A 27,212-nucleotide genomic window follows, 5' to 3' on the forward strand; every position below is an offset into this window, starting at 1 on the left:
TGCGAGTACCGACAGGTCTGTGTTGATTGCGGAGTGGAGGCGGGATAAGTGGGGTTGCGCGGGTTTATATCGTGGAAGCTAGGCGACTGAAGAATATGCTAGTGGGCTGGCGAACAAACGGTAACAATCGGGCGTTGTGAGTCTGCTCTAGCAGCGAGGCCCAAGGTTGAGGTCTCGCGAAACACCCACGTGACACCCCACTAGCTCGAGCACCCTAGTGCCTGCGGGAGCTCGAGCGTTTTGACGGAGATCGACCGCGCATCCGCGTCAGGTGAAGCTCAGGCAGCCATACATGCAAGTACACTGACTCACTTGTATGGAGCAAGCTGCACAATAGGATCAGGTTATTCAGGCAGCGGCCTACCCAGGAGCGGAATCATCACATCAAGGGTCCAGAGAAAGTTCAACTCCACAGCGCAACTGAAAAGCCGAATCAAAATTTGTAGTAAAGGGATCTAAGATCCTTCCGTCTCGTCTCTCACCGACGGCTCCAGCCACGAACAGATGAATGACAAATGAAATTCGTGGGTGATGCTATACCCGTAAGTAACCTCGCTCGCTCCTAAGTACTTCCATGCCGGTCCGAATTACCATACTCAAATAAAGCTCGTAGAATTGAACACCTTCCGCCAACGTGAAGAAGAGAATAGAATGCTGAAATACGTCCTTTTAAGCAGGGACTCCTATAGCCTCAGCTCTGCCAGGATAGTCTGAGCCATGTTCTTATACTGCCATGTTCCTCCATCCACTTTCTTAAATTGGATTCCGTGCAATGTCAATAGAGGGACTTTGACAATGAGAATCTCGAACACAAGATTCATGTTTGAGCCCATGTCAGTTTGTACATGTGTGGATGTCTCGCCTGCGGGTATTGCACGACGTGGTCGTCGCTCATCCCGGTCTTCGCTCCCATCCGACTCATCCGTGTTCGTGTAGCTACGATCTGCAGGCGAGGGCCGCGATCGCGATGTGGGTGTGTTGGGGGCGCGGTGCTGATTCCGGAATTCGTCTCGGTCTTTGTCCCCACCCATCAAGCCGCCGAAGCTGATCCTTCTCCTATGACCAACACTCGGCGGGGATGCGGGAGAGTCCATCGGCTTGGTCATGTTGATACTGGGCGCATGTCGACATCTGAACCCCCCTTTGATCTCAGTCCACTCGACACCAAGTTGATCTAGAACCCTGATCAAGTCATCCTGGATGACAGGCAGTGGTTTGGTGCTGGTTGTAGAGACGCTGAAGAGGCCTTTGAGAAACACAGGTTTGACGGCGTCCGGGCTGCGACTGGCTTCAGCTTGGGCTTCAGCAAGTTCCGCATCCGTCTCTTCGGGCACATTTGCTTCCTTGACTTGCTCTCTCTTGGCTCTCCGCGCCTGGATACTCTCGCGTCGTGCATGACCTAGAGATTTGGCTCGAGAGGCGCCGCCGCCAAGACGTGGGCTCGCTGAGAGATCGTCAGAGGCAGCGTCATTAGCCACCCGAACTTTCTGCCCGCTAAGTTCAGATCTGTCTGATCCACTTGTGGGCGGAGGATTTCCAGGGTCTTCTGAAGATCTTCCCCGTCGACTGAGGCGTCTTCGAAGATCGGCAGAGTTGACGCTAGTAGAGCGACCCAGTGCTTTCAGCTTGCGAGTAGTACTGCTCCCAGACTCTGGGGGTGAAAGTAACTCAGGTTGGTTGTTGGCACTTGTTGGCAGATGTGAAGCAGAAACTTCGCGGTCGCGTGGGCGTCGGATACTGAAGCTCTTTCTGGACACTGTAGCAGGAGTTGCTGGCTCAGAGGGGCCCGAGATGGCAACGGCTGGGGGAGGTGGCGGTAGCGGCTCAACCCGTTCTTTATCATGACTGCGGTATTTTCGAGTACTAAACCGACGTAGAAGACCAACTGCAGCACCCTCCTTCTTTGGCTGCTCAACTTGGGGCGGCAATACCGGAGGGGGATTGTTAAGATCCATTCTCTTCAGGCTTTCGGTGATGTCATCCTCACCATGAGTCCTTGCTCTGGGCCGTGACCTCCCACCCGTGGGGTTCTCGCCAGCCATTTCATAAGCGGCTGAGTTGGTGTACGCAGCTGGGGGAGCGGGAAGATCTGGCATCTTCAGTGATTTTTCATCTGGAGCCTGAGGCATGGCGGCAGGGCCTGGGTTTGCTTCGAGCTGCTCGCGCTCCATCTTTTCTCTAACCAAGAAGTAGACGGAAAGGAGAGGGCTGTATGCGTTGACTGGATCGAGTCCCCGTTGGATATCTTCTGAGGACGAAGTAGCCAGTTGCTCTCTGCTTCCGATTGAGTTACGCCTCTTGTAGAAGTCGAACATGCCCCTCTTCTTTTCGGTCTCTGGCGTTTGGGCAGTAGCTTTACGAGCTGCTACCCGAACCGCACGTTGATACTCTTCCGATTGGATCACGTTGGTAAGCTGGGTGGTAATGTATTCTGTTGTACCGAAATCGAATCCTTGCATCTTTTCGATGACTTCGGGGTCCAGTGGTAGCTGCACGGGCTCTCGTTGGGGCAGGTAATTTTCCGGGGGGCTGTTGAACCCCTTGGTGAGCCATGGATGGCTCATAATCTCCGAGAGGGTTAGCCGTTGTGTTGGGTCCGTCTGAAGCATCCTGTGAATCAGATTGCGGCACTCTGTACGACGTCAGTAGGAATTACAATTGAATTGTTCGAGATGACATACCTGCGGATAACCATGGTGGGTAGTCAACGTGCCCCTTCTTGATCTTTGCATGGAGCTGCGGCATGCTCTGATCGTCAAAGGGCACCTTACCGCACACCAGAACATAGAGGACAATGCCGAAACTCCAGACATCGACTTCGGGACCAGTATACTGCTTGGCCTGGAGGAGTTCTGGGGCGGCAAAATACAAACTTCCGCAGAATGTCTTGAGCTGGTTTCGAGGGGAGAATAGGTTGCTCAGGCCAAAATCGATAATCTTGATGTCGCCCATTTTACTAATGAGAATATTCTCGATTTTCAGATCTCGGTGGACAATGCTGTTCCTGTGGCAGTAGTCCAATGCACTGGCGATTTGACGAGCGAACTTGCGCGCTTGCTTTTCCTTCAAGCGTCCATGGGAGATGATGTAGTCGAGCATCTGCCCGCCGTTGACAAACTCAAACATCATATACCAGTGGAAGTTTGTCCTCACGACATCTTTCATGCCACAAATGTAGGGGTGGTTTAGCAGACTGACAATGGCAGCCTCTCTAGCTGTGCGAACTTCCTTGGAGTGGTCGGCCCGTTCGCGATCGGCAGCGCTCTGGTGCTGGTCCTGGGACTGTCGAGGGACGATCTTTACTGCGGCCTAGTAGTTTTGGTTAGCAAGGGACCCTTATTGCTCCTCACGCCTGCACAATGCCGGGATAGGCGAACGGGCTATGTGCGCAGGGAGAGGACATATGCCCTCTATGCCCCTCCCCTCGCTCAATAGGCAGGCAGACAGTAGTACACACCTGCTCGCCAGTCTCGGCGTTCTTGGCCAGTTTGACCTTTCCCATGCTACCGGCACCAATTGTCTTTCCTAGCGCCCATGTTCCCGTGCTCGGTGCGGTGATGGTGGTCCTGCGCTTGTTGACGGGTTGAGGCTGCCCCGTTCGGGAGTCAGCAGCTACGCCATTGATGGGCATTGCGGAAGTCGTTGACGCGTCAGACGCATACCGCGAATGAGTCTTCCGGGACGGGTCTTCGCTGCGACGGACGTTGACGTTGGGCTCCTGGGCGACGTTGCTCTGCTCGTAGTCTCGGCGGGCGACGTTGTTGAGCGCCGGCTGCGGATGGCGTTGGGGCGGGTGGCCAGCGGGCCTAGTAGCGGTGCTTTGCGAGCGATGGGGCCTGTCGACAGACCTGCGCGATGTTGATGGAGTGCGCACGACGGCGGGAGATGTTGGGGCAGCGGCCGACATGGCGAAGACGGCCTACCACACGTCCGCGATGCAAGGAGCAGCTGCGGGCCTGCGAGGGACGGGCGCACTGAGCGTGGAGCGAGCACGGATTCGACCACGTCGCGACTCTTTGGCAAGCAGTGTGAAGAGATTACTTTGTCGCTCTCGGTGGGTATTGCGGCGTGTGAGTTACAAGAAGCTAGGGGCCGATGCTATGGCTCTGGTCGCGGGCGCCGAACTTGGCACACCACAGTTGGGTGGGCGTCGTCTTGAATGAGTGTGCACTGTGCTTGGGCGATATGCAGGTCCCAGGGCAGCAGAGAGCAATGGGCAATGAGCACAGCAGCTCTAGCCAGCTTTCGACACGTCGTGGGCTATCAAGGACTCCCTACGTCGTCGAGCACATGCTTATGCTGCGTGGTTAATGTCTTGTTCCGCCTGCACGTCAACCGCGATAGCTCCCTCTCCACTTCAGCTTGGATACCGGTCTAGCCAGCCAGGGCCTCGGGCTGCTGCATGGGCACAACGACAGTGGGGTAGGGCAACGAGACAAACGCATCAAAATATATCCAAGCCTGCACCGCTGCAGCGCCCCTGTCTTTGCGTCCACACGATACACACTCACATTTGCTTCTTGCAAAACAGGGACCCCAAACATCCCCAATGCGCTGCCTACCTATATCAGGGTCCCTGCACTTAGCCGCCCTGCCAGCCATCCTTTTATGCACTTGGGCCGCTCGTCCCAGCGCGGCACTACATCATCGGGCCCACCCCTAGCCTCAAGTGCTTGCGCCTAGTCAACGGCATTTCAAGACAAGCAGCGCAGAAGAGACGGTGAAGACGGCCGTCATATACTATACGACGCGCCTATATGTCCGAGTGATATTGTCGTCGCTGTCAGTACGTATGCAATACGCGTACACCTATGTACTTAGTTATGTACCAGCAGATGAGCGGATTATTTTGGCCAATGAGGTCATCCCTGATTAGTCATCCACCAAATGAGCCGCTTTACTCGTCATTACGCCGCAACTTCCCTCATTGCTCACCAGCTTTGACTGTCTGACCAATAGAGACAGCCTGACGCCCCACTAAGCCCCATCCAGCGAGCTCATGGTCTAGACAATTTCACTCTGTACAGTAGTTAGTTCAAGCCATCGTACTTGCATCGCCAGCATATTGCCCCATTCTACACACCTCACCATCATGGCGTATAAACGGCCTCGCGCGCCCTCTCCGACCAATGCGCAGAAGCGCTCCCGTGGCGGTCCGTCAAAGTATATCTCGCTCGGCACAGAGCTTCCTGATGAAGATGGAGACGACGGCGCTTTTGTGCCGGTATGGAAGCAGACGGTGACCGACGAGCGCGGCAGAAGACGACTCCACGGCGCGTTTACTGGTGGCTTCAGTGCAGGGTAAGTTTTTGAGCCCGTCCTTTCACGAACGCAAGACTTCTTGACTATGCTAAGATACTTCAACACAGTTGGATCTAAAGAAGGATGGACCCCAAAGGCATTTGTATCCTCGCGTACGAACCGCAACAAAGACCAGCCCACCGGTCCGACACAACGAGCCGAAGACTTCATGGACGAGGAGGATCTGGCAGCAGCCGCCGAATCGCGCAACTTGGAGACTGTCCAAAAATTTGCCGGTATAGGCGAGGCAAGACAAGCAAAAGATGATGGACTATTCGGCCTGTTCGCGACTCAAGAAGAGACCATGGGTGTCAAGCTTGCGCAGAAGATGGGGTGGCGCCGAGACCAAGGCATTGGCCGTAAAGTGCGTCGCAACGCCGACCTCGAATTAGATGCCCCAGTCTCCAAGGACGGGGCTGCGCACATGTTTGCGCCGCAAGATGCTCGAATCATAATCATACCACGGGAAAACGTACAACGCAAAGGCTTGGGGTATACATCGGAAGCTCGCTTGGACGCAGTCGAGGACAAGGCTGTAGACCCCACATCCAAGTTTCTCCTACCTTACCACGAGGCATGGAAAAATGCACAAACTGCCAAGAAACCTGGCATAAAGAAGTCTTCCTTGGGCGTGGGTGTACTCAACGACACTGGATCTGACGACGAGGATCCGTATGAACTGGGCCCGAAGATTACATTTAACAAGACTGTTGGCAAAGACAAGAAAGGAAAGAAGCCGAGCAAGTTCGCCAAAGCAGGAACGGGCGAGAAGCACATATTTGTGTCGAAGAAGGGTTCCTCGAAAGCACTTGCTCCGCAAAGTCGGTCATCTGTAGACGGGAAGCCTCCGCTAAAGGGCTTTGTGTTCGCGTCTGGGACTGTAGACTATACGAGTAAACCCAAGTATCCACCACCACAGATACCGCCGGACTGGAAATCTTCCAAGGGAACTACGCCGAACAAAGATTCCAAGGGGTACCAGTCTGTAGCAGACGCAGCAAAAGCGTCAACGCTCGATGCAAAAGGTCGCTCAGTCTTACTCGGCGAGAAGCCTCTGCCTGGCAAGTCGATATTCGACTTCATACCCAAGGATGCCAGGGACCGTTTAGCCGCTTTATCTGGCAAGGCAGATCTCCCTCAAGGTCTGGGGCAGACTGCCCCGGAAGGCCATTTGCCAGCGAACAAAGCACCACCAAAGGATCTTTGGAGCCTCGTTCCTGCACTCGACAAGAGTCTGGCTGCTGGTGCGCTTGCCAAGGGTGCAACAGGCTGGATGCCGTACGCGGAGGATCTCGAGAAACGCGCACGCTACGTGGGATTTCTAGAGCTAAGGGCAGACCTGAAGAACGACCTCCCTGAACGACCCGATGGTGTATCCATCTCTGACTGGGTCAAGGAACTACAAGAATTCTCGCATGCAGCAGAAGTGTTCAAGCCAACCACCGGTATCATGGCATCACGCTTCACCTCTTCCTCTTCTTCCACATTACCCGGAAACAACGGCACTAGTACAACGCCGACAGAGAACCTACTCAGACAGCCCCTCTTGAAACCAGAAGACCCCGCCGAACAAGCCGCAAAACTGGAAATGTATGGTCCCATGACGCGCAGCAGTTTCCCCTTTCACCCTTCCCGCCTCCTGTGCAAGCGCTTCAACGTCAAACCCCCTCCGGACATGCCCGCCGGTCCCGATGAAAGTGAAGGTCACTTTGCCAGCTTCAAATCTCAGACTGCAGAGGCCATCTCCAAAGCGGAGATGCAGAGGCTGCAGCACGAGTTTTTGACTAATGGGCCGCCCATTCAGCGCCCCAGTTGGAAGGGTGCGCCGGTTGATGTTGACTCTGCGGCGACGGTGGGTGTGCAACAGACTGAACACGCAGTTGTTGATGTAGAGAAGAATGATGCATTGTTGAATGAGAGGGCGAGTGAGGATGTGTTCAAGGCGCTTTTTGGTGACGATGACGAGGAGGAGGATTGATGCGGGGTGGAGGGGAAGGGAAAGCTCAGAGCAAGTAGTAGATATGAGTCATATCCATTATCACTGTTCGGACACATCGGTTCAAGCTAGTCGCTTGGATGGAAATGCGTCATTTTCCTTGCTATTTTTTCTTTGAAGAGGGTTTGCTCTGAAGCTCAGTCTTATCATTCCACAAGGCTCAAACATTCCAAACCAAATGTCAGCTACACCATCAGTAAGTGCAATCACGAAGGAGACAAGATTCCAACAGCGCAATAGAGAAACTGGTGTTTCAACCCAATAACCACGAATTCCCACGAATTCCCACAATAATACACAAACCTCCAACTCCCCTACCAGAACCCGTAACCTCAAGGCAGACCCCTCCCACTATTAACCGCATCCGCAAGCATGCTAGTACCTGGCCGATTCTCCGCATACCTCTCATAACTATCCAAATACAACTCATCTGTACTCGTAGTCATAATCACACTCCTGTCACCCTCAATCGCATCAATCCAGCTCTTCCAGCGACTCCCCTCTTCAGCCTCAGGCCAACCGCGATACGGCCCCAACACCCTTCGTAGCCGAATAATCCAAGGCGCAATCTGAACATCGACGAAAGAAATGTGAGGGCCTAGGAAAAAGGGGCCAGTGGGATGAGCGGCATCGACAAGTTTACTGATTTGGGAGCGCGGAGTTCCTTTGCGTGCTCGACCTGGTCTGTTTGGTCTTGGGCTTGGAGGAGCTTGTAGAAGTAAGGGATGATGTTGCGGTTGATGTGGTCAGCCCAGAGGCGCGAGGTAGCGCGTGTTTGGGCATCTGGGGGGCAAGAGGCTGGGGCCGGCGTTGAGGTCCTCGAGGTATTCCATGATAACGGTTGACTCGTGTGTAGACCATGATGGGCCGTGGCGGAGAGCGGGGACGAGGCCGCGTGGATTGACTTCAAGGAGGCAAGGAGGCTTCTTGTAGGGATCTACCTCAATATATTGGTAGGGGAGTTGCTTATGCTCTAGGGAGATCCAGACGCGCTGGACGAAGGGACTAGAAAGGTTTAGTGTCAGCGTCACGAAGCTGTTTTATGATAAAGGATTAACCCACCAGAATGCACTACCGTATAATTTGAGCTCATCTTCTTTCGAATGGACCTTGGCTGTCGTCAAGGCATTGCCAGTGGCTTTCTTGTGATATGTCTTCTTGGAAGGATCTCCGCCCTGGTTGGTGTCGGTCATTCTGTATCAGACAGTTATGGGAACAAGTGAACCCGACAGCTGAGTCGGGAGTGAAGAAAATTTCGGACGGCAACTATGCCTGGCTATTGAGAGACTGCAAGCGGAGGGAGAATGTGCTTGACTAGGGATAGAGAGAAGGAATCGGGAGGTAAGACTCATAAAGGACGTCGATGTGTTGAACAGGGGGTCTAGTGACTTGTGTAAAACAGGTGCGCATAGAAAGGATAATATGCATACAAAGTGATGGTGGTGGTGAAGTTCCTTAGCATGCATCAAGATGACGTATGCACCTGGGTTGCAGGCAAATGGATCGACAATGCGCGCTATTGCAGCCAAAGAAATAACAGAGCAGAAGTAAAAAAGACAATGTACATTAGGGTGACTGAGGATAGACTTACCAGAGCTCGTTTCCTATCGTCCTTGTCAACTTTTGCTTGCCACCTCAGAACACTATTCTTCTTCACACGATCGCTCTCTTCGAGTGTATGTTTGTGTGGTCCAGGGACACCGTCGCCTTTTCCGTTTCCACCGTTGCCATTGACCCTTTGAAATGTGTAGAACTTCTTGGGGGTTGGACCGGTCTGGGGCGCGTAAGACATATTCAAGTTAGGCTGAGCGCCCATATTGGGAGGCATGTCCCAGCCTGCCGCTGGTTGCTGCGACAGCAATGGAGCTTGTCCAAAAAAGTGTGGGTTCTGGTTCGGATTGCCGATATGAGCTACCTCTCCTGGCGCATTAGGTGCTATAGGACTGGTCGAGTCATCCTCCACGCCAGGTGGTGGTAGGCCCAGTTGCTCCTCATACTCGGCACGGTCAAAGAACTCGGTAATCTTGATCTTGACATCGCATAGATCCCGCTCTCTGGCAACCCTCCTGCGCTTCTTCTTGTCCGGGTCTGTAGACTTCTTGGTGCCTGGGGGACGACCCTTGAGCCGACAGTCCCAGTAATGCGAGACGAAACGCTTCCGTTTGTGACGCTGCGTGGAGCGATGCGAGTAGACGTTGTCGATGTGAGGGAAATAGGTCTGAAATTGGTCTTCGGTCAGGGTGATGATGTCGTCGACGTGGAACAGCTTCTCTCGCCATTCGTCCAGGTCTGGTGGGTGTGCTATGAGTCTAAGACCCTGGAATTGGCCGTGGTTAGACAGTGGGGTCTCATCGCTAGTAGATTATTAGTAGGCATTCTATAGGTAGACAGTTGGGGCTAGTTTGGTACGTACACATGGCGGCCCTCGTGCTGCTGCTGTTGCTGTTGCTGGGGCGGCGGCGACTGCTCAATGTGGTGGGGCAGTATGGGTGGCGCTGGCGGCGGCAGAGGCAGTTGTTGGATGGGGCGCGGGACTGTCTGGGGCGGTGAAGCATGGACTTGGTGGTGGTACTGTTGGGCATGGGCATGGGCATGAGCATGGGCGTGGGCGTGGGCGTGAGCGTGGGCGTGAGCGTGAGCGTGGTCCTGAAGCGGCGGGGGATTCATGAATCGCGGACTCTCTGCATGCTGATAGCCCGCCGCCTGAAACGGCGGGTACGAGGCTGACGATGGCAGCGCATTCTGCTCAAAATGCACCGGCAGCGGATGCGGATGCGGATGCGACAACGGCGGCGGCGGTGGTGGTGGCCCGCTCAGCGCATACTGCTGTTGGTAGACGTCGGTGGTGTGGAGCGTTTGCAGGTCGGGCAGAACACCTGCATGGTTGTGAGTATGAGGGTAGAGGGTCCCATCGGCCGACTGGTGGAGCGTCTGGAGAGCTCCCGGGTGCAGCGATCGGAGCTGCTGCTGCAGGACAGGCGAGGAGGCTTGTTGCATGATGGCGCGCCGGTGTTGGACGCTGCTTTAGCCTCCCCAGCCGTAGAGTGGGAGAGTCTGATGCCGGACGAGCCGATGTCTGGGTTTCTTGCTTTCTGGCCGGCTTATGAGCTGAGTTAGGGATGGCAAATGTACACACTTTGCACTCAGGGCACGAGTGATATGTTCACGAAAGCGTGTTGATTACTTCTTTGTCTGATTCAGCACTCTATGTGGCCATAGCCGTTCCGCACGCTTAGAACAGCATTCAGCCGCCCTAGCTGGTCAGCCTTTGAACTTCATCGCCTTTCGCCTCTTGCACCACGTGCAACTTTTGTCCTCTGCACCCTCCTTCTGTCTAAAAGATCAAAACCCAGTCCACAACGCCGTGCCCATGCCGTGACCAAGAGAAGCATAATCATGAAACGCTACAAGTCCATCGCACTCTACTCTCCGGGCAGCAGATTGCTCTTGACAGCGAACATCTTGGACGTAACACCTGCCGTGAATCCATCCACCTGCCTCGAGTACTGCTCAACCTGCCTCGAGTTGAGGAGCGTCTCCAGCCGGCTGGGCTCCTGGGGCAGCTTGAACAGCCTCTGCCACTCGTCCTCTGGAAGTAGTGGTTGCTTCGAGGCCGTGCGTGCAGCATTCTCCGCCTTGCGCTTCTGCTGCCAGGCCGTAATCTTAGTCTGCTCACGAGCGAGCGAACGCTGGTAGTATTGGTAGTTGTTGATCTCCGTGTGGTGGTTCTCGATGCTCTCAAGGAGCAGATCGCACGTCTTCTCGAGGAAGGGGTCGATGGAAAGATCAAGCGAGTCGTAGTTGGGGAAGAGAGGTGGTTGGGGTGTGTTCGGATCCTGCTGCAGAGCAGCTAGGTTGGGTGGGAACTTGAGCTCTTCCTTGGGCGCATCCGAAGGCAGTTGGTGGAGGAGCGAAGTCAGAAGATGCGAGTTGCGGATGGTTACAGGGAGTTCGACCAGGATGTCGTGGTATCGCAGACCACTCTTTTGGAGGCTGTACCTGTCAGCTTCTTCTTGTGCAACACACAATTCGCGCTTACCTCTCTGTCGTGAACTTGCCCTCCTTGTATGCCGTTACAAATGAAGGTGATAGCCTGTATGCGCGCAAGTTCAGGGTACCCTGCGAACTTCTGCTCACGTCGTAGATCAAAGCGACAGTCCTCTCGTTGGGCTGGCTCTGGTAGAAATACTGGTTCTCGATCGTGTTCAGGTTGACAAAGTTGCCCATGCTTGTGCTGGTGTACCACCCAACATTGTTCGCGTCCACGTTGACCTCCCGGAGGAACTTGATCATCTCATTGCCGTATGCGATATTCTGCTTGGCGCGGGGAGCACCTGCAGCCAGACTCGCGGCCGTATCGTTCTGTCCATCCGTCTGGGCGGGAGCCACATCAGGGAATGGAAATGAATTGGTGATCTCCAGTACACCATTTTTTTCCATGCCAACTATGCTGCCCGTCGCGAGCGAAGGGAAGGATTTGCCACTCGCGGTAGCGATCTTGATAGCGACCTGGGCCAACAGTCAGTCTTCCATGGCTCCAAGAGTCGTCCACATAGAACGTGTTTATAGCACAATGGCGGGGCGCACAGTGGGGTACTGCCATAACACTTTGCACGTACCAGGGCATCGATTTGCACTGTCTTGAACAGCGCATCTTTCTGAATGTCCGCCATGTTTGATTCGTCGCGAAGGGTCGTGGAAGGGCTCGGCGAGGGTAGTAGCGTTGGACGTTCGTCGTTGGTAGGAAGCAGAATTCAGACACCAGTGACTACCTGCCAAGATTCACCTGTCTAAGCGAACATATCAACGCTAGTTCCAGAAAAGGTAAAGCCTGCCGGGGAGTACCGTCTTACTTCCAGTCTTGACTTGCAATGTAATTACAACCCTCTCCTCCTTCTAGCAGTGGGTAAGAACAGAGATTACATCTGCAATTCAGCATGGCCTATGACGAATTTGGTGAAGAAATCCGCCGCCTTTACGTCCCCACCGAGGACCCCTGCTCACGCCCCATTCCACTACATCAGCTAGTCGTCTACAACTCCCAGAAGAAGATCTCGCAGCTGCGAATGAAAGTCATGGCCAGGCCAGATTCTTTTCCAGACAAACAGAGTATGGTCGTCTTCATTGATGGTGCTTGTCGCAACAACGGCTCCCCGACAGCGCGAGCCTCATACGGCGTCTACTTGGGCCCCGAATCCCCATACAACCGCTACGGCCTTGTTCCGGATTCGTTGCCTCAGACCAGCACACGCGCCGAGATCGAGGCCTTTAGTCAGGCGCTTGACGTGATCCGTGCCATCACGGACCGCGACTTCATGCTCTCTCAAATCAAGATAGCAACAGACTCCAGCTTTCTGGTCAAGGCGATGAGCCAGTGGATGGAGACATGGATTGAAAACGACGGTATAGGTTCGGAGGGAAAGAGAGTGGCGCATTTCCAGATTCTGAAACAATTGCACGAAAAGCTGGATTATATGGAGTACAGTGATGACGGTGGTCGGGAGGTGCAGTTCTGGCACGTACCTAGAGAGATGAACAAGGAAGCGGATGCATTAGCAAACAAGGCTTTCGACAATACCTAGCTACATTCAACAAGATAGTGGCCCTCAGTATACCTGAAAAATTTATTGCAGTGCAACAACGCCCTATGCAATGGTATCCAGCGCCAGTACAAGATGCGTACCCAACAAGCTCACTGCTGTTACAATGTCCAAATCTTCTTCATTAGATGCAATCAGACCATATCTTGATCAGAACCGCCCTTTCCCGTCTCACCATCTTCTGGCACTTCCAACTTGTGCTCTTCTTTCTCTTCCTCGTCTTTAACCTCAACAACCTCTTCAGAGACACGCGGGGCTCCTGTTTCAACAGTGTTCTTCCTCTTATGGCTGTTATATGGACCCCACCGTGGCACTATAGGCTGTCGTTGAGGTTTGCGATTGTTGGCTTTTGGATTCTTCGCAATTGAGCCGTCGTCCATGCGCATCCATTCCGTATCTTCGTTGTCGATATGATCTGAAATGTCTGCATCATTCTCGTCTTCCCAGATCATCAGGTTGGTACCGTTGATTTCAATCGATCGACCCCCTGTACGTGGAACATGGAAGACGTCTGGTCCAGCCTTGCTAAAGTCCTGTTGCCACGTCTCTTTCTGCTGAAGCTTAAGAATGTAATCCATCGGTAATGCGTACAGAACATTGTCATCCTTGTCGTAAAGCTCTTTGAGCGGGTAGTCGAGGCAGGCTAGCCCAAACTTGCAGTCAATTCGGCTTGACAAAGGATGTATGCGGCCACCAAAGATCTTGAGTTCGAAGGAGATCCCGCTCTCGGTCCACATGTTGTCCCCAAAGAAGACTTCCGGCTCGGAAAGGAGAGGATGATCATGGTGTGGTCCAGAGACCTCGCAGAAATGAGCAACCTCATGCGCTAAACACGTAGCAAGAAACATATTGTATCGCAGTACCATGGCTGGCTCTCGGTATCGTAGCAAACTGAGCTTTTTGGCAGTGGTGTAGAAGTCCGAATGCAAGCAAATACGACTCGTATGGCACTTGTGGTTAATTTTGCGCATCAAGCCGTTCTTGTAGTCCTTTACGAGTCCCATGGATGCATACGCAGTCTCCGGTGGGAGAGGGTCGTGGTGAAAGTAGAAATGAACCGTGTCGATCTGGTTGTCCAAGAAGCTCTTGAAAGTTGCATGGCGTTCCTCCGACCATTCCACGTCTTCTTTGATCCGGAAGCACGGCTGTCCGTAAGCTGCTGCCGTCTTTTCGCAAGGCTCTCGTTTACCAAATACCAGAGTGTGCCAGAAATGAGCAGTTCCTCGGGATGTCAACAGTAAGGTAGCCAGTTGTAAAGCTGGTTTTAGCACTTCGTATATCCCATCGGGACACCCGTGCCAATTTTCCAGACGGAAAAGAGGATGTATCTCCGTGTCAAGCGTACAGACCGGCTCAGGTCCATCTTCCCCGAAGGCTACAGCTTGCTTCTTAATGAGGTCGACAGGGTCAAACCCAAGCCTGAGAGACTTCTTCTTTGCAGAATCTTTACGGTGCCCAAGTAGCCTTCTGTATTTCTCCAGCGCTTTGCGGTCTTCTATCTGGGCGAGGTGGTGGTTGATTGAAATGCTGAGCTGTAAACCAAAATCTTTGGGCACTTCGATTGTAGACGGAGTAAAGGAGAGCGACTTTTGGTAGTTCAACACATCAGGCAAGTCATGGACCAGCTTATCGATACACTCATCCATGATCTTGCCCTCTTTCAGCTTGTGCAGGAGCACTGCATTTTCGCCTCGATCCTCGGCTTGAAGATCACCTTCTCCACGCGCAGGCAAAAGATGACGCATCTTTTTGGATAGCGCCGGCGGCGGCCCGCATTCAGGGGGCGGAGTAGACGATTCTGTAGGTGTCCAGTCCATACTATCGGGATCTTGTTCTTGAAAAGCAACTAGTGGCGCGTCATCCTGAGCAGTAGGTTCCTCGTTGAGTTCGACGTCTTGGTTCAAGCGTTCTTCTATCAGTTGGGTTGTATGTACCATTGCCTCGTACGCCTTGCGATATCTGAAAGGGTCCATTCTGGTTGGCGTCAGTATCCTGGATGGGTCTTGTCGGAAGAACGGGTCGGGGTGTCGATCGGATTCGGCGCTTAACCAGAATTTCGGCAACAGAGGTAGACAAATTGTGTAGCTGCGCCAAAGGTCGATGCACTCATGGGGCTGGTTCACCAGGACGCGACAGCGCGATATGCGACTGGATCAACTGGGGAAGGGTGTTTGGCGCGAGTCGCAAATGGGTAATTCTTGCACTTCGATCTCGACAAAGCCACAGGGATGAGGTAGAGAGTCCAGCATCAGCCATCTCCCCATGTTCTGGTCTCACAGCACGGTATCGTATTGGTCGCTACCTAGGTATAGAAGGGGATGTTTAGGGTAGAGGGCATGTCTTACTCAAGTCGACGAAGCGGTCAACATCCGCTAAGCGATAGGAAAGTGTTTCATCCAAAATGACGGTGCTAAAAATGAAGAAATGGTAATAGTGCGGTGGAGGTCTTGAAGTCAGCCAGGGTCCACGGGTCGGTGTGAGTTGTTTAGCGCAGGCAGTAGCAAGTGCCAAGACCCGCTTTCCTTTCAGGTTTCCGCCTTGGTGACGCGCTTTCCGAGACACGACCGACATGACAGAGACAGCTCTAGCCAAGTCGCGCATTATTGGGAAAATAGCCACAGTTCCAGTTTCGCCCAATGGTATAGGGTGATGATACTATGTAATCGCAATTTCTTCAATAATCGCCAGGATCGTGCGACACCAGGTCTTGCAACGCTGTCTTAGTACAACATATGGTGAGTCCATGTCACTTTCGTTGTTTACATAGTTATACATATCGGAGATCACGTACTATTTACCTTGGACTACCGGATGCTAGGCCCCGCCACAGAATAATGGGATGGATTTCATCGAACTAAACTAATCAAGAGACATGATAAATAGGAAGGTCGAAATCGTTAGTCTTGCCCCAAAAGCAAGGAACATCACCCTTCCTCCTCCCCAAACCACTCCAACAACGCTTCATTAAACCTCCGTACCCCCCGAAAAGCCTCAGGTCCGTCACACCATGGGATTCTCGTTAAGAAATTGAACACTGTCTTCAGATCATCATCAAACGTACCCCGAACATATCTCCAATCTCCGCTCTCCACAAAGTCCTGGAGGTCAACAAAAGCAATCATAGCCTGCGCACAAGGCGCATCGTCCGTACTTCTGAGAAACTGCGTCCATTGCTCGCCAGGCCGTCCAAAGTAGCCGGTTGCGCTGCGGAACTCGCTCAACCGGTGTCGCATGTTCATCCAGCTCTCTAGTGCGATTTGTATACGCGTAGCGTTGTCGCTACCGAGCTTGGTATGTAAGGCTTCCGTGTCGCCGCCGGCCCAGAATTGGTTGAGTAGAAAGTTCATCCGCTCCTCTGCGGTGAAGTCGTAATTTTCCGAGCTGAACTGTTCTATGCCGTTGAGGTAGGATACTAGGAGCTTGAAGAGCTCTCGCCTATACTTGCGTTGTTGCCAGCTTGCTGAGTCTGATGGATGGGTCATCAATGATCTTTCTAATGCGTTGCTCAGCGCACCGCTCATGGCGCTGTTGCTGATGTTGCCCTGCCCATCGGTACGCTCTACATCAGCTTGCGCGGTTCCATTCTGCTGCTGTGTATCGTTCGGGATAACGGAGTCTTGTCTAAGAGGGTTTCGGTAGGTACCTGATGGCCCAGCAGCAGATTGGTTGTGGTACTCATACTGCATGTTGTCTTCATTTGCTCCAGCGATGGCAGACTGTAGTATGGAATCTATATATGAATTAGTTTGAGTGTCCAGGGTCCTCAATACAAACTCTCAGTCTATACTCACCTACTTCCCCAGGAGTCACTTCGTCACCACCAACCACTGTCTCAGTCTCAGCTGTAGTCTCTCGGGGTATCCATGTTGCATCTGTGTCATGCGTACTCTCTCGTTGCCTTTGCGTCTTGAACAGCAAGCGCTCTGGACGTGGGGGAGGCGAAATTGGGATCGAGAATGTATCTTGGCGTTCTCGAGGGTGTACTGGAACCGTTCTTACGCCTTTCAAGGGCTTGGATAGCTTTCCAGCCGGCGTCTGTTCATGTATGCTTGATGCTTTTCTCTTACCCGGTGTTGTAGTGTCGGAATACGTGGGAGCGGTAATAGCAATTTTAGGATTGATACATGCATTGAATCTCCTGCCAGTAGTATCAGTCGCTAGCGGAGCCTCTCTTTGTGGTTCAGGGGTCGCGAACATGCGTGGTGGTTCCGGCGCTCTGAAGGGCACATTGGTAGTCTCCGAGCTGGCAGAGTCGGAGAGGTATGCAATTTCGTTACGGTTGTAGTGGTTCTCGGATGGCCCTGATTCCAGAGCGCGACTTTTCCCTCTTGTCTTGCGCGGACTTGCTCTATACTCTCTGACCACAACGCTGATAACCCAACAGCGAATGAAGAAGAGAATGCTGCGACCATGTCAGTTATGGTTATACCAGCCCAATTCCTTATAGACTCACTTTTTTCGGTCATGTAGGACGTCCCAGTCGTGCTCATCAATACCTCGTCCCTGTGACTCGCCAGAAGAGCGGATCTCGCCGTCTTCTAACCGACCCCATAGTCTTGCTCCATACTGTTGCCCAAGCCTCATCACATCTTCTCCGAATACTGTTTCTTCGGCGAGGTCATACTGTAGTTGCCTCCGGTCTGCATGATAAGATGTAGCAAACGACTTCGCTATTTGCTCAATCTTTTCCTGTAGTTCATTGGCTTCATTCTTGATGAAATAGCCTTTGCGACAGTCTATCGTTTGACTGATCAGGCCAAGCGACTCCCAGGCATCATACACCTGCCTGCGCTCTGTGATGCAGGCATCAAGGAAAGCTGCACGGTCATCTTGGGAATTGAGAAGAGGTGCCATACTAGGAGAAAATAGTTAGAGTGGACTTCCCATACGCGATCGGAGTGGCAAATATATACAAATCTATTCCGACGGGCTGGGAGAAGCTGGAAGATTTTCTAGGGACGGTAGCTACGTTTTGTGGCTACTACATAAAACGGATGCTGTGGCGAAAAAAGCTGAACCTTTTCATGCGAGCCTTTACCACAGCTTCCCATAGACTCGCAAAATTTGCGCTGCCCAGTCGCTTGTTCAGACATGGGATATGCAAAGTGGTATTCAAGTTTTATTGTTGCCTAATCGTTCACGTGCCACTGCATGCAGGACGTGGGCTGTGCAGGTGGCGAAGTCCCGCCCGTATACAAGCCTTCGCGCAAGGCGCACCGTCAACCATGCCAATACCAGTTGATAAGATGGAAAGGACATTATTGATAAGGAACAATATCGCTAATGTGAAACGATTAATATCCCCTGGAAATCCGAATATGACAGACACACTACGTACGTTCAAGAACTAGAGTATCGATAGCAGCAATCGTGATTTACGCGCTGGCATACTGCACTTGTGACGTCGTGGCTGAATGCCATGTTACGACAAACGAGATGATAGGCTAGATTCTCGGACCCTGATATAACATTTCGGGAAGGGTGACCGCCAATACATTCGTTCGTGGCTAGCGCTTCCCTACTTTTCTTGCTCCCGCGGTAGCCCACAGCCGGCAAGACGGCTCGTTCCGATGTCAGGTGTCTGGTGTTACCAACGTACTGGAGCTATAAAAGTAACCAACAGTACCAATCTATACGGTCATGGCTATGAGATGCTTGCTTATCGATGCTGAGCATCTTGCTCGACCAGTGTTTGGAGAAGCTTCACTGTCGTTCCTGTGTTGTAGCCGGTTTGCCTCTCAACTTCATTCAAGATATTCCAGATGCGTGCTTTGCGAGAAATTCCATGGATGTGTTTTGCGGCTACAGCACAATAGCATCAGCTCTCTGACATACTGTCATATTTTGATAGAATACATACCATAAAATAGGCCATGCGTCGAAAAGACCATTAGTGACGGTGGGAAATCAGAGATTGCTATATTAGTGATCTGCATGGCTTGATCTTGGATCAAGGGGATATATGCTTCATCTTGGAGCACTGGCTCTGCATATAGCAGTATGTGAACTATGTGATACCCTTGTGACTTCAGCTTGTGTTATGTAGAGGTAAACGTGGATGTGCGTACAGAAGGCTGCAGCAGCAGCGGCCGCGACGGGGAAGTAAACTTTGCAAAAGCCGTCCTTATCTTTATCTCCGTACGGAATACCAACAAAGGTGTCAGAAAGTCCCTTTCGCCAAATTTCAATCTCAGTCAAGAAACCCTGGCGCTGCTCTTTCCCGGCTTCTGTCAGGCCATCAGGTCCAAAAACGAGGTTGATGACCCTTGCTAATATCCACAGGACATGATTTCCAAGTACATCTTCTCTTATCTCGCCCTCTTTCCAGGATACTTCCCATTCTGCAGGGTCTAATATTAGTGGCTGCTCGCTTGCCATTGCTACCACAATTTGATGTCTGATGTAAATCCAGAAGTTGGCCACATCGGTTCCATTTGACTGTGCAGTGACATGTCGGGATTTAATAAGTACCGTCAAACCCAAGAAGTGTCGTCGATAGTCCTCTGATCGCTGAGCTGTATGTATCTCATAGCTTAACAGCAGCATACTTGCGGTTAGCGCATGTTCGTGTGACGACATACTCAATGCTTCGATTAGTAGACGCAAAGCTTCACCATAATGCTTGACGGCTGTGACTTCCCATGAAGGGTCATGGCTCGAGTTTGATAGAGCTAGGTAATTCGCTGTGAAGGCACAAACGCAATGAAACAGAAGTGGTGACGAGAGGACTAGCTGCGGAACTTTGTGCTGATACGTACTCCCATGATCGAAGATGTCCATCCAGGTAGCGACTGTCCGCACGTATGTTTGTAGGAGAAAAGCGCTTTCTGGGTTCAATCGTATCTTCCTTTTTTGACTGCCTGCTCCTGTGGATTCCGATTCCAATGGTGAGATACTATTCACCGGTATGTAAGTCTGTCCTGACGATGAATCCTCGGGAAGATCCAGATCATTCATGCGTAGTCTAAAGACATCAACAAGGGACGGGGCATCATAGTTGGGTTCTTCGTGTCCTGCATCGACATGTAGAGCGAACCATGTATTGTCCTCAGGCAGCTCGCATTCGAGGTTCAGGCGCTCACAGTTTCCACAAACGGGCCTTTTCTCGTCGCAGCGAGTATGTCGACGTTTGCAGGTAGTGCTAAGGCAACACTGTCAGAACGTAGAACGCAAGAACAACAAATATAGCAGACGCACCAGCCTTGATTTTATTAGCCGTTTTGGCGTGCCGATGAGTATTCGTGGACATACCTGTTCTGCTTCGAGTTCCTCCTCTTCGCTTTTTCTTCGGTCTAGTGTTACCGCTCATGGTTGGATCTATGTGTCTTGCAAGAAGTTATTCCTGAGAGCAGTTGCAGAGAGATGATATTGACATGGCGTCAGCGTTATGTGAGGCGGCAAGAACTCCGGGCAGGGTAGTACATGTTGGGTTAGCCGATTTCCGCGTGTTCACGTGGAATGCAAAACTCGGCAGGTATCTACACGTGCGGAACAACAAGTACCGAGTAAGCATTAGATCATAAGCTAATGTAAAGTCAACGGTGCATCAAATGAGTCTGCTAGGATGCCAAAGCTATTCTCTAGTCCTTTACCGGTACTTCACCTGCATGATTAGACACGCTGCTAGCAGCAGCATTGTCAGGCCAAGAAGATGTTAGTAAAGTAGCGACCAGAAGCATTGAGAGTCATTAAAAATAATAAGAAAAATCCCAATGTAGTAGCAAATAATCCATAGTTGACATATGATCCATCGGAAGCACTCGGCTGCCAACGCTAGCTTGCTGCTCGTTCTGCCTCACAAGATCCCTGAGCATGTTGGGCCGCCGAAGAGGACCATTCATTTCTACAAGAGAAAAATAGCAGGCTAGAAATCATTCCAGACAAGATTCGTCGCATCCATGTGCAAAAGAGATTTGCTGTCAATAATGTTAGTATATTAGAGAGACGTCCATTCCAAATATGGCATACCTTTGTACACCTTGTTGAGTCGACAGCGAACAAACACGATTTAAACATATAAGTCGGATCATATGTATCTGAACATGTTGTTCCTGACACTTCTTTTCATTGATGCTGGCTTTCCATCTTCGTACTCAATGCCAGCTGCGCCTCCTTCGCTGTCATGTCCCTGCAACTTTGCCATGACTTCGGCGTCGAGCTCTGCTTGCGTCTTTTTCCTGGGGTTTGCTTCTTCTGTGGTTTTTTCGTCTGACTTCTGGTTCACCTCTTTCACCGCACCTGAGGACTTTGAGCTTGCATCTGAGTAATGCCTATAAGGAAGGGCGATGCATTGAATGCATGCTCGAGAACGTCGTATGCAGTGGGACAGCGGTGATGATGTCCGAGATATTTGCCGTGAAAGTGAAATTGACATGTTGATATAGGTGATTGCGGAGTATGGCAGCAGTTTGGAGAGTAGTGTCTTCTGTATATCTGACTCGTTACGTCACCGTGACTGTGGTTGCTCACGGGCAAGTGAATGCATACTCATGGACCAAAAGAACCCCGACTAGCCACCCACAGAACAGTTTCTTCTCACAAGAGATTCAAAGAATGTGTTCTCTTCCATTTGCTTCAAGTCGCACTTATAACATTCCCTTTGCATGTTCTGCACGGTACCTGGCTCCGCCAAGGCGCTAGTATCCGCGGCCCTTTGAACTTCTCAGTTTCGCGATCGAGGGACTCATCAACCCAAGTTAATCGACGCGCGCCATCCCGCCACAACCCCACGAGGCCATCCAAAATGGTCGTCACATCTTCCTGGTCCAACGTCGAAGACGAGGTACTCAAGGCTGCCATCAGCAAATACGGTCTGAACCAGTGGTCACGATGCGCCTCTCTACTCTCCAAGAAGAGCGCGAAACAATGCAAGTCCCGCTGGGACAGCTGGTTGGACCCGTCCATCAAGAAGACAGAATGGTCTCGCGAGGATGACGAGAAGCTCTTGACCATGGCCAAACTGCTCCCGACGCAATGGAGAACGATTGCGCCCATCGTCGGACGGACTGCGACGCAATGTCTTGAGCGCTATCAGAAGCTCTTGGATGAACAAGAAGCGAGGGAGTCTGGTGATCTCGGGCTGGCGGGCCCAGAAGGTGGAGAGGCTGCTGCTCCATCAGCAGAAGACGTCCGGCGGTTGCGCCCTGGCGAGGTCGACGCCTACGCCGAGAGTCGACCGGCGCGCCCTGTACGTAGCCACCGTACATGAACTGTGTGCAAGACGTACTGACTTGAACCAGGATGCCATCGATATGCAGGAAGACGACAAGGAGATGTTATCGTATGTATTGTCCATGACTCCCTTTCATAGCTACCAGTACTAACCAAGACAAACAGTGAGGCACGCGCGCGTTTGGCAAACGTCAGTGGTAAGAAGGCCAAGCGGAAGGCCCGTGAGCGACAACTAGAGGAATCGAGGAGACTCGCTTTGCTCCAGAAGCGACGAGAGCTAAAGGCAGCTGGCATAAACATCAAGATCACTCCGAAAAAGGGCAACCATATCGATTACAACGCCGACGTACCGCTCGAGAAGGAAGTTCCAGCTGGCTTCTTCGACACGACCGAAGAGCTCGATCGCAACGAGAAACAGCGAGAGGCCTTCGACCCACGTAAGCAACAGCTTGCAAACAAGAGGAAGATGGAGTCTCAGGAGGACGGCGGAGGGGATAGGAAAAAGAAGAAGGACGAGAAGTCGGGAGGTCTTGCAGCGTCTTATGCTAAGGCGGCACAAGCGCAGAAGATACGAGAAGCAGAACAGAGCAGCAAACGGCGCGCTCTAGTGCTTCCATCTCCGCAGGTCGGGGAGGCTGAGTTGGAAGACATTGTCAAGATGGGTACGACTGGGCAACGCGCAATCATGGCGGGTGGCGGCGACAACATAGCAACCCAGGGCCTGATCGGAAACTATACAAACATTGTTGGCAACACACCCATTCGCACACCCATGGCACCCAAAGAAGAAGACTTTGTCGCAAACGAAGTACGAAACGCTCGGATGCGAACAGAGACGCAGTCTGCCTTACTCGGTGGAGACAACCCAGATTTTGTCGAGGACGAGGCACCTGCTTCGCTGTCTGGTCCCGTCTCACGCCATCAGATTGTAACGCCAAATCCCATGGCAACACCATTTCGACAGGCTAACGGCGGAGTGGGAGCTACACCCATGCGTCAAGGACCGGGAGCGACACCAATGCGGACACCTCGAGACACTCTGCGACTGAACGGAGAGGACAGCAGCATGCAGCTTGTTGGGCAAACACCCCGGGATATCAAGCTACGGGAGCAAGCGAAGCGACAAGACTTGAAGAGCAGACTTGCGGCACTGCCAAAACCAAAGGAAGAGAGCTGGGAGTTTGAGCTGCCAGAAGAGCAAGCAGAAGACATGGAAATCGAAATTAGCGAGGAAGATGCTGCTGAGCGGGACCGGAGAGCTCGAGAAGTGCGGGAGGCACAGGAGGCGGCAGAGTTTGGTCGGCAGACCCAGGTGGTGCAAAAGTTCCTCCCAAGACCATCACTTGTCGATATCGACGCCATGATGAAGCGAGCGCTAGACCTTTCGGACCCCATCGAGCGTGAAATCGAAACCGAAATGGCCAAGCTCATCGCAAACGACGTTAAGAACTTTGGCAACGGCCGCGTAACAGGCACTACACAGCGCGTAGAAGTAATGTCAGACTCAGCCCTCCGAAGCGCCAAAATGGAAGTTGCCCTCGAACTCGGCATGACAAAAGACAAGGACAAGAGGACCTTCTTCTCTGACCTGAACACTGCCTGGTCCACGCTCCACAACACATGCACAACAATGCTTCCCGGCATCGCCGGCTACACCGACGATGACGACGAAATCGATCAGCACCAACTCCTTGTCCAAGCCTTTGACCAAGCGCAGGAATCTATTATTGACGCCGCTCAGCGCGCAAACAAGATTGAAAAGCGCCTCGCTACCCACCACGCCGGCTACATGAAGCGCTCTGCCCTTCTCCGCGACAAAATCGGTGGTGCCTTTGCCGCCCTGGAGAGGAGCAGGAACGACCTTGTTACGGCGCGCACGGCCCTATATAGCGAAGAAGATGCCATTGCCAAACGCCTGGCTAGTCTGAGACAAGAGGTTCAATTTGTGAACAAGAGGGAAAGGGAGGCACAAGATTTGTATCGTAGGCGGAAGGAGGAGTTGGAGTCGTTGAGTATGCCCATGGAGGTTAATGGAATACATTAAGCGACGAGGGCTTCAACCTTGGTGTCGTGTGTATTGGTAGGATATTTCAATTTTCTGGATAAACGATGCATTTTGTAGGCGTTTTAAATTTCTATTTCTCGTCTATTTAGATGTGTAGAGATGGAGGAAGCATACGTGTTTTAGAAGCTCAACGTCACACTTTGTAGGAAACACGTGTCCTTTTCTCTGTAATGATGGAAAACAAGGAGATTAATCACATGTGTCCTGTTGATGAAAACACATGTATCCTGTAGGAAGTACTGTTAGTTGCATTAACATTACAGTGTGTAGCACGAAAGGGAGAAAGTCGTATAAGCAAGCAGTCTATTCATATCCACATCTCAGCGTGATAAAGAAGATGATCAATCCATCAATCCCCCTGTTCCAGAGTTCCAGTCCAATCAGGTGCATATAAAGGCCGTAATATTCCAACGTCCTTTATGATGGTCGTGCAAACTGAAAAAGAAAAATGTGTACAAGGAAACACACACGCAGACACAAACACGCGCCATCGTTAGCTCCCCTCCCTTGTCGGTGGGATGGGGGCGCAGGTTTAAAAACGCCAATCCGCCCGTTGCCGGTAAAAAAAATAGTCTTCCCCCTATATGAAAGTTTTGAAGAAAAGTGTAGAAAGTGTAGAAGTGAATGAGCAAGCAAGCAAGCAGGTAGACCCAAGACACCAATCATTCGCAAAAAGATGAGAGGGCATAGCCGCATGTAACATAAACCCCAAAACCAGCATCAATCGAGAGTGGTAAACCAAAGTAGACATGCATGCATCTAGCACTTGCCATCTAGGACCTCGAAGATGCCCACGACGTGCACTTCACTCGCGCCACGGCTCAGACTGGGTCGCGGCTCGAGGACATTGAGGCCTTGCTCGAACAGGTCCTTTTCCTCTTGCATTTCAAACTCGAGGACGCTGGGCTTGTGATGCATGGCGAGCATTTGGCTGATGGACGACGAGTCGGAGCTGGCGCTGCGGTGGCTGTGAGGCGATGAGTTGCGCGTCAGAGGCTCTGTGGTTGATGTCGTCATAATGGAAGAAGGTGATGCCGAGCGCATCGAGTTGCGGGTAGGGCTGAAGGCCGTCTTGAGGCGGCGGAGAGAGCCGGATGTGCTGCGGAGAGGGGTGAAGGATTGGAAACGGTTGGTGCGGGTTGATGAAGGCATCTTGGTGGTGAAGGCGGGATTCCCGTGGGGTGATTTGGTAGTTGATTAAGTCTGAGTTTGTGGAGTGATTGCTGTTCTCAAGCAATAATGAGGTGGAGGTGACAAGCGTGCGAAGTTTGTCGAGGAGGGTCGGTATAGATAGGTGCAACTGTCGGCGACAATGCAAGGCAGATAGTAAGGGGGGTAGTAATAAAACCACGGTATCGGATAGCGGATCGACTCGCGAATCACAAGGGATGACGTGTAACGGGCGACTGGTGACGAGGCTCAGTGCAACAAGGTTTCGTATAGACCAGCTTCGGATTTATGCAAATGGCCAAGGGAGGTCAACTCTGGTCAAGTTAAGTATATTGTGAGAAGGCGAGCAAGCACTGGGCACGGGACAAGGAACGAAGGTATGTGAGGAAGAAGTATCCAGCTCTTGAGGAAGAGAAAAGAAAAAAAAAAGAGCTGCGGATGGGCGATGTTTAAGCTGCGTATCGCATGTGCTTTGCCAGTGCGTGTTACGTCCCAGAACCAAAACCTTGTCGGGCGCGGGACCGCGCGCATCCCTGTCGGGAAGGCGTGAAGAGGAGGGGGCCTGCCCTGTTTGATCGGCCGTCTGGAAACAAGCGAGCGGGAGAGCAGGGCGGCGATAATGCCGCGGAATGATTGCTTTTCTTCATTTCCTCGAGCATGCAATCGATAGTACTTACAGTAAGTGAGGTGATGATGTCTATCGACGGCATTATCCTCTCTAGACATGGAGCATCGTGGCTAGTGAGCCGTTGGTGGCTTCATAGTGATTGGAAAGGCTGGGTTGCTATTCTTGCTTGAGTCAAGTGCTACTGAATGTCTTTGTTTTTTGTTGTTGTTGTCTTTGGACACGCGACGCGCTCTGCACACATGACGATGGCGGCTGGTGCACAAGACGGTGCTGCCAGCATGGGCATGTGCGCTTGCTCTCGTATACACCCACTGGCGTGCTGCTGCTGCTGCTGCATCATGATCCAGGAGCCTCGAGCAGCCATCAAGTGCTGTTGAAGACACACGTCTTGACCGGCCAGACTGCACCGTCTTGGGCGAGGTCAGACGTGATGACCCTGAGCATGCCGTGGTGGCAGAGCTGGACCAGCCTATAACAAGCCCGTCTGTCAGTAGATGCAACCTGCAGTGTCTCCGCATCGTGATAATGCCGGCTGTCTGTCTCGAGACGGAGTACTGCGCGTGTGACGCAACAGGCTGCGACCGGCGAGCGTGGCTACAAGCAGAATAGGCCGACTTGTCCCGACCTGTCTGACGGCGGTCCAGCGTTTCAGACGCATCCGTCGCTCCACGACTGCAGTCCGGACTGTGCTGCTACCGCCAGAGAGGATGACTTAGGCGGGAGGTGGCGGCTTCATGTCTAGCGTACCAGAGGTGGTGGCTGCCGGGCTGGAAGTCGTCTAGCAGTAGTGTGCTCGCGAAGACGCTGTCTGCTGTTTCCAGAGAGGCGTGCGGGGAATTGGAAACTCGCCCTAGCTACAGCCGCCTCCTGCATCGGTAGACAGATCGAGTCTGCGTTTCAGCTACACACTGCGCAGCTGCGTACTGTTGAGTTGAGTTGAGTTGAGTTGAGTTGAGTTGAGTTGAGTTGAGTTGAGTTCGCTGATAACAACGAGAGAGAATGTGTGTAGTCCACACATTACATTACACCTGACATGGCAGCTGCCCCTCCAATGTAAGCAAAGCCACGGCCACCATGTCGTCGATAGTCTAGCCCAGCAGCTGCGTCATGCACGTGCTGATCCAAGTATTCACTTAGTATGGTACGCGTGTGTCACCCAAGCTGTTAGCGCATCCTCTCTGCCATGCTTACCTGCTGCCCTACTGCAAATGCCCATCATCGCATCTGTCCTGGCCACGGCTTTTGTCAGAGATGTGAGCCTACCCTCTGCCCTTTACCCTT

At 52.2% G+C, this 27,212-nt stretch overlaps 10 protein-coding genes across 10 annotated transcripts; 3 read left to right on the forward strand and 7 right to left on the reverse strand.

Moving 5' to 3' along the window:
- Window positions 1–683: 683 nt before the first annotated feature.
- Window positions 684–3,907, reverse strand: PtrM4_011090 (SPS1, Serine-threonine protein kinase; the record flags this gene model as incomplete). The annotated part of the gene is made up of 3 exons (XM_001931049.1): window positions 684–2,632; window positions 2,682–3,309; window positions 3,458–3,907. 3 exons carry the CDS (start codon window positions 3,905–3,907, stop codon window positions 684–686), a joined length of 3,027 nt encoding a protein of 1,008 aa, XP_001931084.1.
- A 1,185-nt stretch (window positions 3,908–5,092) lies between these two features.
- On the forward strand, window positions 5,093–7,279 carry PtrM4_011100 (DUF1604 domain containing protein; the record flags this gene model as incomplete). Its single annotated transcript, XM_001931050.1, has 2 exons — window positions 5,093–5,301; window positions 5,356–7,279. 2 exons carry the CDS (start codon window positions 5,093–5,095, stop codon window positions 7,277–7,279), a joined length of 2,133 nt encoding a protein of 710 aa, XP_001931085.1.
- Window positions 7,280–8,043: 764 nt separating this feature from the next.
- PtrM4_011110 (Gst, Glutathione S-transferase) lies at window positions 8,044–10,294 on the reverse strand (the record flags this gene model as incomplete). The annotated part of the gene is made up of 4 exons (XM_066103007.1): window positions 8,044–8,302; window positions 8,360–8,472; window positions 8,889–9,651; window positions 10,122–10,294. 4 exons carry the CDS (start codon window positions 10,292–10,294, stop codon window positions 8,044–8,046), a joined length of 1,308 nt encoding a protein of 435 aa, XP_065965209.1.
- A 425-nt stretch (window positions 10,295–10,719) lies between these two features.
- On the reverse strand, window positions 10,720–11,970 carry PtrM4_011120 (JAB domain containing protein; the record flags this gene model as incomplete). The annotated part of the gene is made up of 3 exons (XM_066103008.1): window positions 10,720–11,290; window positions 11,337–11,806; window positions 11,917–11,970. The coding sequence occupies 3 exons, from the start codon at window positions 11,968–11,970 to the stop codon at window positions 10,720–10,722; spliced, it is 1,095 nt and encodes a 364-aa protein (XP_065965210.1).
- Window positions 11,971–12,234: 264 nt separating this feature from the next.
- Window positions 12,235–12,879, forward strand: PtrM4_011130 (RNase-H multi-domain protein; the record flags this gene model as incomplete). Its single annotated transcript, XM_066103009.1, has 1 exon — window positions 12,235–12,879. The coding sequence occupies one exon, from the start codon at window positions 12,235–12,237 to the stop codon at window positions 12,877–12,879; it is 645 nt and encodes a 214-aa protein (XP_065965211.1).
- Window positions 12,880–13,031: 152 nt separating this feature from the next.
- PtrM4_011140 (uncharacterized protein) lies at window positions 13,032–14,870 on the reverse strand (the record flags this gene model as incomplete). The annotated part of the gene is made up of 1 exon (XM_001931053.1): window positions 13,032–14,870. The coding sequence occupies one exon, from the start codon at window positions 14,868–14,870 to the stop codon at window positions 13,032–13,034; it is 1,839 nt and encodes a 612-aa protein (XP_001931088.1).
- An 881-nt stretch (window positions 14,871–15,751) lies between these two features.
- On the reverse strand, window positions 15,752–17,751 carry PtrM4_011150 (uncharacterized protein; the record flags this gene model as incomplete). Its single annotated transcript, XM_066103010.1, has 4 exons — window positions 15,752–15,756; window positions 15,959–16,627; window positions 16,689–17,299; window positions 17,351–17,751. 4 exons carry the CDS (start codon window positions 17,749–17,751, stop codon window positions 15,752–15,754), a joined length of 1,686 nt encoding a protein of 561 aa, XP_065965212.1.
- An 805-nt stretch (window positions 17,752–18,556) lies between these two features.
- PtrM4_011160 (uncharacterized protein) lies at window positions 18,557–19,443 on the reverse strand (the record flags this gene model as incomplete). The annotated part of the gene is made up of 3 exons (XM_066103011.1): window positions 18,557–18,699; window positions 18,758–18,916; window positions 18,966–19,443. The coding sequence occupies 3 exons, from the start codon at window positions 19,441–19,443 to the stop codon at window positions 18,557–18,559; spliced, it is 780 nt and encodes a 259-aa protein (XP_065965213.1).
- A 2,197-nt stretch (window positions 19,444–21,640) lies between these two features.
- Window positions 21,641–24,112, forward strand: PtrM4_011170 (REB1, Myb superfamily protein; the record flags this gene model as incomplete). The annotated part of the gene is made up of 3 exons (XM_001931057.1): window positions 21,641–22,084; window positions 22,137–22,177; window positions 22,234–24,112. The coding sequence occupies 3 exons, from the start codon at window positions 21,641–21,643 to the stop codon at window positions 24,110–24,112; spliced, it is 2,364 nt and encodes a 787-aa protein (XP_001931092.1).
- A 780-nt stretch (window positions 24,113–24,892) lies between these two features.
- On the reverse strand, window positions 24,893–25,285 carry PtrM4_011180 (uncharacterized protein; the record flags this gene model as incomplete). Its single annotated transcript, XM_066103012.1, has 1 exon — window positions 24,893–25,285. One exon carries the CDS (start codon window positions 25,283–25,285, stop codon window positions 24,893–24,895), a length of 393 nt encoding a protein of 130 aa, XP_065965214.1.
- Window positions 25,286–27,212: the final 1,927 nt, after the last annotated feature.

Source organism: Pyrenophora tritici-repentis, chromosome 1 (assembly GCF_003171515.1).
Source record: "Pyrenophora tritici-repentis strain M4 chromosome 1, whole genome shotgun sequence".
In the NCBI taxonomy this organism is placed as follows: Eukaryota; Fungi; Ascomycota; class Dothideomycetes; order Pleosporales; family Pleosporaceae; genus Pyrenophora; species Pyrenophora tritici-repentis.